The sequence below is a fragment of the Microcebus murinus genome, chromosome 5 (genome assembly GCF_040939455.1).
Source record: "Microcebus murinus isolate Inina chromosome 5, M.murinus_Inina_mat1.0, whole genome shotgun sequence".
Classification (NCBI taxonomy): Eukaryota; Metazoa; Chordata; class Mammalia; order Primates; family Cheirogaleidae; genus Microcebus; species Microcebus murinus.
This window is the reverse complement of record NC_134108.1, coordinates 37,970,970-37,983,709: the sequence shown is the minus strand read 5'-3', so window position 1 is coordinate 37,983,709 and position 12,740 is coordinate 37,970,970. Positions and strand designations below refer to the sequence as shown.

Here is a 12,740-nt window from a genome sequence, read left to right as displayed (position 1 = left end):
GTTAAAATGTCCATACTACCCTAACTATCTTCAGAGTCAATGCAATCTCTATCAAATACCAATGACATTCTTCATAGAAATATAAAAAAAAAAAAATCCTAAAATTTGTATGGGACCACAAAAGACTCCAAATAGCCAAAGCAGTCCTGAGCAAAAAAGACCAAAGCTGGAAGCATTGCATTACCTGACTTCAAAATATATTACAAAGATATAGTAACAAAAACAGCATGGTATTGGCATGAAACAGACATATAGACCAATGGAGCAGAATAGAGAAACCAGAAATAATTCTACATATTTACAGCCAACCTACTCTCAACAAAGACATCATAAACATACATTGGGGAAGGGATAGTCTTTTCAATAAATGGTGCTGAGAAAACTGGGTAACCATATGCAGAAGAATGAAACTAGACCCCTATCTCTCATCACATATAAAAATCAAATCAAAATGGATTAAAGACTTAAATGGGAGAACTGAAACCATGAAACTATTACAAGAAAACATGGAAGAAATGCTTTAGAACATTGGTATGGACAAAAATTTCTTGAGTAAGACCTCAAAAGCACAAGACACAAAGCAAAAATTGACAAATGGGATTACATCAAGTTAAAAAGCTTATGAATAGCAAAGAAAATAATCAACCAAGTTAAGAGACAACCCGTAGAATGGGAGAAAATATTTACAAATTATCCATCCCACAGGGATTAATAACCAGACTATATAAGGAACTCATAAAACTCAATACCAAAACCACAAAATAATCTGATTAAAAATTGGCAAATGATCTGAATAGACATTTCTCAAATGAAGATATACAAATGGCCAACAAGTTTATAAAAAATACTCAACATTACTAATATCAGGAAAATGCAATTAAAACTCCAATGAGATATCATCTCACCCTAGTTAAAATGGCTATTATCAAAAAGACAGAAAATAACAAATGCTTGTGAGGATGCAGAAAAAGGGGAGCACTTGTACACTGTTGGTAGGAATGTAAATTAGTACAGTCACTATGGAGAACAGTATGGAGATTCCTCAAAAAAGTAAAAATAAAATATTATATGATACAGCAATCCCATTGCCAGGTATATATCCAGAAGAAAGGATAAGTATATTTAAGAGATATCTACATTCCTATGTTTAATGCAGCATAATTCACAACAGCCAATATATTAAATTAACCTAAGTGTCCATCAATGGATGAACAGAGAAAAATGTGTATATATACACAATGGAATATTATTCAACCATAAAAATAATGAAATCTTGTCATTTGCTGCAACATTGATGGAATTTGAGGACATTATATTAAATGAAATATGCCAGAAAGAGAAAGATAAATATTGCATGTTCTCACTCATATGTGGGTGCTAAAAAAATTGATCTCATGGAGGTAGTGCTTACCACAGACTAGTGCTTACCAGAAGTTGGGAAGGAAAATGGAGAGGAGAGGACGATGAGGGGTTAGTTAATAGATACAAAAATATGGTTAGATAGAATGAATAAGTTCTAATGGTCAGTAGTACAATAGCATGACTATAGTTAAAAATAATTTATTGTATGTTTCAAAATAGCTAGAAAAAAAGATTTTGACTGTTCTTCTCAGCACAAAGAAATGATAAATGTTTGAGGTGATAAATATCAGAGTTACCCAGATTCTGAAACTGCCTTTTACAAATTAATAAAAGAGTGCAAGGCAAGAATTGTGGTAAGGGCCTAAACTCTGCAAAGGCACAGGCATAGTTAAAAATAATAATAACAACCAGCCATTGTCTCCTACTTAGCTTTCCTATAATTGCTACTCAAGGGTCACATAGCTGATAGTCATAAAGATTCTTTTTTTTTTTTTTTTTTGAGACAGAGTCTCGCTTTGTTGCCCAGGCTTGAGTGAGTGCCATGGCGTCAGCCTAGCTCATAGCAACCTCAAACTCCTGGCTCAAGCAATCCTCCTGCCTCAGCCTCCCGAGTAGCTGGGACTACAGGCATTCGCCACCATGCCCGGCTAAATTTTTGTATATATATTAGTTGGCCAATTAATTTCTTTCTATTTTATAGTAGAGACGGGGTCTCGCTCTTGCTCAGGCTGGTTTCGAACTCCTGACCTCGAGCAATCCGCCCGCCTCGGCCTCCCAGAGTGCTAGGATTACAGGCGTGAGCCACCGCGCCCGGCCTGTCATAAAGATTCTTAACTCTCTCTGTAGATAACATCACCCCTGTAAAACCTAAGACTAGTTTTTGAGATATTTTCCAGGCCCTGCATTCCAGTGGAGTGGCTGAGCCCCTCAGACAAGTGGCCTACAGCAAGGAACTGACTCAACTGGTCTTGTGACCCCCCACCCAGGAACTGACTCAGCACAAGAAGATGATTTCCATACCCCTATGGTCCTACCTCAAACCTAGCCAATTAGCAGACTGAATTGCCTAGCCTTTTGCCCACCAAACTATCTTTAAACCCTTTCTCCCAAATTCTCAGAGAGCCAGATTTGAGAACTTCCTCCACTCTCTTCACAGGGAGCCGGCAATATTAAACTTTTTCTCTGCTATAACCCCTGCTGTCTCAGTGTATTGGCTTCCTCTTGAGTAGTGGGCAAAGAACCTGGTTCACTGTAACAATTCAATCATTACACATTGTATGCTTGTATCAAAATATCATATGTACCCCATAAATCTGTACAACTATTATATTAGTATATCTATAGAAATTAAAAATTAAAAAATTAAAAAATAGTCAAATGGCTTTTCCTAAAATTTCTGCTATAGAGATCTGTATAACAATATGTATTTGTTTCTGCCTATTATGAAATTAATATGCAAGCAAAACCTGCCTCGAAATGTGAGGCTTTTATGTTTTCTATAAGGTATAAAAGAATCAGAATTATAGAAATATATGCTTTAAATCAGAATAAATATATCATCTCATATTCTTCATATACAGAGTGGAAGAAATAAATGGGTATAGGCAAATATTTCAGCACCCATGATCTATAAGGAGCTAAGATGAAGATGTGTAATATATCATCTTTGTTCACAATGATTTTACATTTTTAGAATATGAAAATGGAATAATTTACTATACTTCAGAATGATACTTAAACATACCACCACTTTAAACATGATTTATTAGATGAAAAAATGTAAGAATATTTTGTGGTAACAAAATAAATTATTAATTTAAGAATGTTTACCATAGAAATGGTTTGCATAAATGGATTAGTCATCTAAATTTTAGAAAAAGAGGGAGAGAGAGAGAGAGAGAGAGAACTTATGAAAATTCCTTAGATGGGGCTGCTTTAGGTACTTGGTTCAGAAGCTCAAATGATGTCAGGGGGGCTTACTGTTCAAGCTTTGTGTCTTCTGGGTTGCTTCCAGTCAAGCTTTTCAAGGTAGTTTAGGGCATCTTCAAGCTCATGTCACTACAACACCAAGTTCAGGTTAATCCCTAAGTCTCCAACCCAAGTTTAGGAGGTTCCATTCACTGCCTGAAACTCTGGGTTCCAGATCAGTGTCCGCCCTGTCTGCCCCACCAGATCTGTGCTACTGTTCAGGCCTACACGCATCATAGGATGGCCCTGGTGAGATGATTAGGAGCAGATCTGAGTACTGGCCAAGGTGGTGGGCCAAGCTATGGGCATCATTTGTTATCTAACTTTTGTTTAAACATACCACATGTGTGCTTCCATTTGGATTCTTATCCTGAGTTCTTCAAATGTTGAGACAAGCCTGGGATAGGCAATGCTATAAATTTTTGCCTTTAACCTGAAAGCAAAAGGAAGCCATTTGAAGTGGTTTAAGCAGGAGAGGGATGTAGGACTGGGGAGGAACTTTCCTTTCACCCTCTGAACTTTCCATAATTTGAGTCTCTGGAATAAATTGGCAGTAGATGGATTAACAGGATAAAGGCATACAAATTTATTATGTATACATGTGCACGGGAACCACGCGAAATATGAGACTCAAAGAAGGACCAGATGCTTAAGTTTTTTTTATGCCACATGGAAAGAAATAGGGACTAGGGAGGACTGGAGGGCTCTGGAGGGTGTTGGTCACAAACTGTGGGAGGGTGAAGGAAGGAACTACACTGTGAACAAAGCCTGTCTTATTATGCAGATAAAGTCTCCCAGGACTTTATCTCTTCTCCCTCAGAAGAATAAATGATAATCTCTGGGTGAGATTTTGATATCTTTCTTAGGCCCATCTTTAGGGTGATAGGAGGTCTCAGAGAAAGCTTCTACATCTGCTGTTTACTTTACTAATGTAGATAGATGTAAATTTCTTTTACAAAAGGACAGCTTTTTAGATCTGTTCTTATGTCTGCAATTTCTCTATATAGCCATCTTAAAATATGCCACAGAAGTATATTTTTGGAGTGGCATAATCTGCTGTACCACAGGGACAAGATCAGATTTAGATTTTGTTAAATAGCTTTACTATAGTATGATTGACATAAAATCGATTGCATATATTTAATGTGTACACGTGATAAATTTGGACACATCAGGGAAACCATTATCACAATCAAGAAAATGAAGAAAATGAGAAGAAAGAAATTTTTGCAAAATACATACCCAACAAATGATTTTACCTAGGATACATAAAGGACTCTTATAATTCAATAGCAAGAAGACAGCACAGTTTAAGACAGGTAGAAGATTTGAACACTTTACTAATGAAGAAGTACAAATGGTAGAGAAGCGCGTGAAAGCTGCTCAACTTTATTAGTCACTAGGAAGATGTAGATCTGTATTCAAAAAGGCCCCTCAGGCTCCAGTGTAGTGAAAGGCATCGAGATCTAGAGTGGCTCTAGGATGCACAGGTGGGAAGTTACTGCCATAGAAATAGTAAAAGCCAATAATTGCCTGAATTAAGATGGTGGTTGTGGAGATGGGGGAAGAATGTCAAATTAGAGAAATATTCAAGAAGTGAAATAAATAGGCCATGGCATTGAATTTGATTTTAGCTGGTAAAGTATTAGAAATGATTTCTAAGATTTCTGGCTTGTGCAGTTGAGTACATGATGGTGCCATTCACAAACATAGTGAAAAATGCAAGGAGATCAGGCTTGGGGAAAGACTATTATTTATGTTAAATAAGCACCTTTGAGATACCGACATCGAATGACGATGAAGGCAGTCAGCATGAGATGCTTTCTGAACTTTGTCTGTTGGACTTGGTGTGGACAGAAGCAGAAAGGCACTGGGCTGTGTTTAAATGGGAAGGGAGAGAGAAGAGCAGGAATTGCCAAGTCAGATTGCCTTGCTCTGTCCCCATGAGAGGCAGGGAAGCTGCTTTTCATTGGTGCTCTAAGCAGGAAGAACATGGGAGAAAGGGAATTTGAGATCCCTCTTTTAAATACACTGCTTAGAACCCTCAAGGTATTTTGAGCTTCTGATTCCCAGCGCTTCTCTAATTTCTGCCCTTCTCCCATTCTTAACTCCCAGCACGTACAAGGATTGTATTTATGTAGATGTGGCCTCAGGAAGTGAAAAGGTCCTACAGTGCAGGTCATTTAAAATCTTACTAAATAATCTTCTGTCTAGTTTTTCCACATGGATTCTATAATCTGTTAAAGGAGGTGGAAAAAGAGCATTCTTTTCTTTATTTTTGTACCTCATTAGTAAGTCCTATCCATACTCTCATTTAGGCCCCTTTCCAACTCAGTCTGGTTCTCACATTCTTGGAAAGGACAATGGGATCTTTAAGTTCACTCAGTTTGTCTTGGGCAGGGGGCAAAATTATTTAGCCTCCCGTTGACACTCAGTCAGAGCAGCCTCCAAGCAGTACATCTAGGGAAGGCTTTGACACCTCCTCCCCCTCCTCTTTTCCCAGTTTGGTGTATTCTAGCCTGCGTTTTGCTCTCCTTGTAAATATGAGAGAAAATAAAACACACTGTTCAGTCTCCTTTGTCTGGAAAGCCCAGCATTTCAGTGGCTTTCTTTAAGGAGGTCCTCATTTGTAACCAGCTTTGCCATTAACGGAAATCAATCTGAATGTCCTATTATGAGTCTTTTTTCTTTCCTCACAGTCTGAGATTGCCTTTGCCAAGTTTTTTTCTTGCTGAACCTGAAAGACCCTCTCTCATTTTTCCATTTCCTGCCTCCAGCACCATTGAATCCCCGCAGAGCTTTCTCAGGCATAAGGGCTGCAGTGGGAGGATTGGGAGGAAGCCGACCTACTCCGCTAACCCAGTGGCCTGAGCCAATCGAAAAGAGGATTGGAGCTTCCCGAGCCCCCCTTCCCATGCCCTCTCTCTGACAGCCTTCTGGAAAGAGAGGGGCACTGGTGAGGGTGTGTTTACAATTCAGATCGTTGGCTTTTTGCCCGCTCTCCTTCCAAATAAGAGGGCAGAGCTGCTGCTGAGGTGCAAAGGGTCTTCTGAACTGCAGTGGCACAAAGACCAGAAGATCCTCGCTCCTGTCTAAAGAGGGGAAAAGGCAAGGATGGTGGAGGCTTTCTGCGCTACCTGGAAGCTGACAGACAGCCAGAACTTTGATGAGTACATGAAGGCTCTAGGTACGTAACAATAAGACTTGCTGTTTCCTTCTTAACTTGCACCTTCAGATACATGCAGATTCCCCTTTTCACCCATCAGGTCAGCGAGAGACAAAGACAGATCACGTTGTCCTAATCAGATGCTAGACTATGCATTTCCCACTGAATGGATTTTTAACATGGCATTTTCCTGCTTTTATGTCTAGGACCAAATAACAGAGCATTTGATATTCTGTGGAGATTGTGAAACTCCTGTGACTTTTTTTTCCTGCATCCACTTATTGTGTTCAGTAGTTTTATTACATCATTAATGGGCTAATCGTGCTCTAATGAAACTTACACTTTAGAATGTGGATTCTAGCATCAGAAAGCAGATTCCTGCTTTGTTAGCTATTTTGGAAGTTGATGCTGACTGTACTGTTTCTCTTTGCTACGTTAGGTGTGGGCTTTGCCACCAGGCAGGTGGGAAATGTGACCAAGCCAACAGTGATTATCAGTCAGGAAGGAGACAAAGTGGTGATTAGGACTCAAAGCACATTCAAGAACACAGAGATTAGTTTCCATCTGGGAGAAGAGTTTGATGAAACCACTGCAGATGACAGAAACTGTAAGGTAAGAAGCTGCTTCTTTTCAGGTATGAGGTTGGGGAGGGAGGAATAAGAGATAAAGGTTTCCAGTAGATGTTGGGAAGTGGAGAATGTTTTCAGGATTTCAGTTTAGGGAGAAAGAGATCAAAGTTAATTTAGCATACTGGTGAGCACATGGGTACTTGAACAATGGGTACTTCTTGTATAGCTCAAATCTTGACTGTGTATGTTGCTTACCATACATTGTTTACATTTTGTATCAAACATATTTCAGAAAGTATTTAATAGTGCTTGTTTAAAAGAAAGATTGGGCTTTGTTTAATACCTTTGGTTGTCTCAGATCAACTAAATAAACAATTTGCCTTTCTTAGGATTTGTTCAAACCAGAACTGTGACTAGTCAGAAAGCACTACTTTAGGATTTTTTATTTATGATATATAAAGTTTTTGCATGTAGATATACACATTTTAATCAAATTAGGGATTACTAGAACTTACATAATAATAAATCTAGAAGTAACAGAGGATGTGGTAACAAAAGAATTAGTTGATTACGATTTATTCAATTATATAACTCTGTCAAAAGTCATGTCATTTGTTTTCCATATCAGAAATCTGACTTGTACTCATTGTTATGTTCTGCATTTTGTTGTTGGTCTCACTCAGTCTGTTATTAGCCTGGATGGAGACAAACTCATTCATGTACAGAAATGGGATGGCAAAGAAACAAATTTTGTAAGAGAAATTAAAGATGGCAAAATGGTTATGGTAAGTAATGACAGTTCTTGGTTTTTACCCTCTCCCCAAGCCTTCTCAACCCCTTCCCCTTGCTCCCTCCCTGCCCATCCCCTCTCCTCTCCTCTCCCTCTTCTTCCCTGCCTCTCTTCCCCCTCTCCTCTTCCTCCTCATCCCCACTTTCTTCTCTCCCTCCCTACCTGACAAATAATTTTTCTAATGATGGAGCAGCATCACAAACTGGGAGTATTATGCCTTGACCAAGCCTTCCTCAGACACTTTTTGTGTGGACTAATAGTATTTTGATGATATTGACAAAGTCAAGTAGGCTCATTCATTCATGTGGGGGCGGATTGCTTTACATATTCTTTCTGACAACAGAAAAGATTTTGTTTTTGTTGTTATTATTTAAGAAAATCGACTATTGTTTCCTTTTCCCCCCCTTGACTATTGCAATCAGAGCTGTCTATTGCAATCAGATTGAGGTATTTTTGCTTCTGTGGATGTGAGGTGGGAGCACAGGGACAGTTTTCCTTTCATGCTAAAGGATATTTATCCACATTTTTTTTCTTCAATAATCAACAAAAGAAAGGATTCATTTCTAACAGATTCAATCTGAATTTCTCTTTCACTCTTTTACTTCCACTGTTTTTTCCTGCATACAGAAAAGCAGACAGCTCAACTGTGGCATGTGTGGCTGTAATCAGGCCATACTGAGTTCAAAAAGGAAAGTTGAAACAATGGGTGGCGAGGATACAGGATGCTCTTGAAAATCACAGCAATACATAAAAATAATGACCACCACAACCCCCTAAACTTTGTAAAGTGGTTTTATAGCAATTTTTCAAGTTGGACTTGATACTGAAGTAATAAAGCCAATGTTCCTCATCAGACCCACCTAACCACTGGGTTCACATAGGCTAAAACATGGCAGCCAAACCAAGGAGAACATTTGTACATGTACATGTTCCTGTTGATTTTGGAACAAGTCATTCCAAATGCCATTGGCTCAAAAGATGTGATTTTCTAAAGCCTACTCAAAATTTATATAGATTATGAAGTGAAAACTGTTATTTTGAAAGCCTATCATAAATTTCATTCACTTTCAAAGCAGATAGCTGAGACAACAATGTAGACAATTCATTCCTCACCCCAATTTGCTCAATTACCCAGATAATTTAAGACTAAAGAAATTCTTTTGACCTCAGTCTAAATTGTTAATTTCAGCTTGCACTAGATTCTCATTTTAGAGACATGAACTATGTATGCATAGTATTCACTGAAAAAATATAAGGGGTTTTTGTTTGTTTTAAGAAAAGAAGAGCTTATGCCGTGCTTAATATGCATAAAATTGTTTTGCATAATATTTAGATTACACATGAGATAATCTTTAAAATTCAGCTACTGATGTTCCTGTGTAAAAAGATTTGATTATCTTTTGAATGTTTCAGACTCTTACTTTTGGGGATGTGGTTGCTGTTCGCCACTATGAGAAGGCATAGAAAAGTTCCTGGTCTGGCGCTGGAGAAGCTCTTTGATTTTTTCTGTTTACTCAAGTCTCAGTGTTATCCTGCTATTACAGCACAGCTGATCACTAATTAGAAGGTTATCCTTGGTGTGGTGATTTAAAATGGTGATTTAAAAATTTGTTACTCCAAGTAACTAGCCCAATTTTAATCTCCAAATTTATCATGTTTTATAATTCACATTAAAAAATTTTCACTTTTTTATAAAGAATATACATTTTATAATTTCCTTTGGAATGCAAGTCAAATTGGAATAAAAATCTTACGTGTGAAATTTTGTCACTGTGTTTAGTATCATTAATCTGGCTAGGCATCATATATTAGAGAATTGTAAATAAAATAGCCATTCTTATAGCACCTTGTTTAAAATAATAATTTACAAAAAAAGAAAAAAAGCAGAAGCCTTATGAAATGTAGAAACACCACAGCTTTGGTTGAGACTTCCATGGAGAATCTGTAATGATTAAATTCACTTAGCCAAGACTCAAAGAAACCTTATTATATTGGGTTGGGCTACAGAAACAATGTCTTTATTAGAAACAGATATTCTGATAAAGCAAAATGATGTACATCAAAATGTTTTATTAAAAGGTAAATATATATAATCATAATATTACGTAATCAAGGTTTCCTTTTGAAGAAAGGCACATTAGAAAAGGAAATGAGCTTTGTCCTGAATTACAAAGATGTTTCTCCAAACAACTAAATTGAGTTGGACTAAGTCAACAGGAGTGCAAAATGGAGTGTTATGCACAAAAGCATTCAAATTCCTTTTTGGGGGGGAGAAGGAGAAGCTGATTGAGTCAACCAAACCGAAGCAGATATCTTTTAATAACTGGCTAGGATTTGCACTTGTGAAGTACAAACAAACAAATATTATTTTGCATTTCATTATTTACAAGATGATTTTTATACATTTTCTCAACTTCACAATGAGAAGCAAGAAGGCAGTTATTATTGTTTTTATTTTTAGGAAAGGCAGATGTTATTGTTTTTCCAATGAGGGAACTGAAGATTAAATTCATGTGTCTAAGTTCTCATGACTAGTAAATAGAACTGAGAATTGCAATCTTTGCGATTTTTCCCCTTATTTCCTCTCCAAAAGTAATATTTCAGCTTTTTCTTGAAACAAAAATGCAAAATTTTATTTTCATTGATCATTCCTTAGGAAATCTTTTTTTTTTTGTTAGCCTTAGTGCTGGGGGGTATGTAATGCTGTATTCATTTTTAATTTGCCTAGTAATTTCAGTAAGTTTTTATAGTTAATTTAATATCCATTTAACTTATAGCTGTAAGTATGAGGGAAATTCTTATTTATTTACTTATTTTTTTTAAGAGATGGGCCCTTGCTATGTTGCCCAGGCTGGTCTGAAACTTCTGAGCTCAAGCAATTCTCCCAACTCAATACTCCCAAGTAGTGAATAGCTAGGACTACTGGCATACCACCATAGTGGCTTACCTCTGTCATTAGCAGCATGAAGCAGAACATTGAGAGGGTATTGGCTCCAACTGTTTTGACGGTCATCATCTCTGCTTCTGGTGGAGGGTTGCTTAATCCTTAGTGCTTTCAGCCTATTCTCTAGTACAAGCACAGATTCTAGCTTTCTTATTATTAAAGACATAAGGCCAAGGATAGGGATTTATTTTCAGCTCATTATAATGAGGCCAAATAACATTCTGTTGGCATTACTTCCATAACAACTGTCTCATAGAGTAAAGAATGGAAAGTTTTGGGTGGCCTAAATGGGAAACAAAGATACAATGGGCTACAAGACCAACAGTTGCAGTGGTACACCAAATGCAGTTTCCAGGAAGAAAATGAACAGATAGATTTTTGCTTCCTAAATTTTTACAAGGTAGTTGCAAATCATTTTTCTTCAAACCACATTCTATCTCACACAGTAATCTGTCAATATACTAACTTTCTGGTTTGCTTTTTTTTTTTTTTTAACATAGTTAAAGGTAAGGAAAAATTTCCAAGACCTCAACTATACAAACTAGACTAAGGCTATTTTGTTCTGTCCTTATCTTACATGTGTTTTCCCTTACCCAGATATGCACACTCCCAGTGATATATGAATACACCTGGAATATAGGCACCTACAAATATATGCTCAGGGTTGAGGTATACCCACAGAGATGTTGGGGCACTGTAGTTTTGTGCTTTTAAAAGAGTGAGTATAAAGAAAAATCAAAGAAAGCAGAGTGAATAGAAAGGAGGATGGGCTCCCACTAATTTTAATACACTGTATTGTCCTTTTAGGATTGCAAACATTTCTTAAGTTTCCAAATGTGTATGCCTCATTTTATGATTACTTACTGAAAATCTATTTCACAACAAATTTACTTCCAGTAAACAGTAGTGAAACTGAAAAAAAAGGTGAAAATAGCTATTTCTACAATTTATTCGTTTCCTATCTTTAAAATGTTTGGACTAGAAAGTCACACGTTATTTTGCTATCCTTAAAGTTGTCCTCCCTCACTAGCTCACCATTTTTTCCCCTGCTTCATTTTCTCCCATACTTTGGAAGTTGTGGACTGAGAGACTCCAACGACCATTTTGTCCACCATTGGAATGCACTTTGCTTCTTGAAACGCTTTTGAATCATCCCAAAGCTGAGGCAAGACTTGGACAGTCCTGGCAGGACTTGAAAAGGAAACAGAGGCGCCTTGATTCTTATTTCAAAGCCCCTTTTATGAGACACACTCCCACTAAATTACACAGGATACAAAAAAAGGTTGTCTTTGATGGGAAACAAATACACTCTACAACGTCTTTTATGAAGTTAGTAATTCTGGAAGACCCTTTCTTCTCCAAAGTAATTCCACACCTTATGAATTTAAATTCTTAGCTGTATTATCTTAAAGAGGTCAGCATTGTCATAAATTTAAGAGGAGGAACACAGAGCATAGGACACAATGCACTTTGGGGATTTGGACTTCTTTGCCAGACTAAGTATCTTCAAATGTCACTTGGAAAAGTAAAATCAACCACCTCTATTATTTCTATGCATCTCTAGAATGCATAGAGCATGATTCTGAGACATATTCTATAAAAAACAAAAAAAAACACCTGTTGTCTTTGAGCACTGGTTCTCAAACATCACCATCCAGGCTTGTGAAAACACAAATTGCTGAACTTGCTGGGCTCCAGCCCCAGATTCTGATTCTATAGGTCTGGGTTGGGGCCTGGGAATGTGCATTTCAGAGTTTCCAGGTGGTGGTGCTGCTGCTGCTGCTCCAGAAACTACAATTGGAGATCCACTGCGCTATCCAAAACTTCTGCTGGCCTTGTCCAAATCACGATACTTCAGGGCTTTCTGCATTACATCTTGCTGAGGAGCCCTATCTATTTAGGGCCTGGTGGCGTTTAAGGAAGATGATCTGCTTGGGGTTG

At 37.5% G+C, this 12,740-nt stretch overlaps 1 protein-coding gene across 1 annotated transcript; it reads left to right on the top strand.

The window, feature by feature from the left end:
- The first annotated feature begins 6,243 nt into the window (after positions 1 to 6,243).
- Positions 6,244 to 9,617, top strand: FABP7 (fatty acid binding protein 7). The gene is made up of 4 exons (XM_012777526.3): positions 6,244 to 6,517; positions 6,936 to 7,108; positions 7,749 to 7,850; positions 9,269 to 9,617. Exons 1-4 carry the CDS (start codon positions 6,445 to 6,447, stop codon positions 9,317 to 9,319), a joined length of 399 nt encoding a protein of 132 aa, XP_012632980.1. The 5' UTR covers positions 6,244 to 6,444; the 3' UTR covers positions 9,320 to 9,617.
- The last annotated feature ends 3,123 nt before the right edge of the window (positions 9,618 to 12,740 follow it).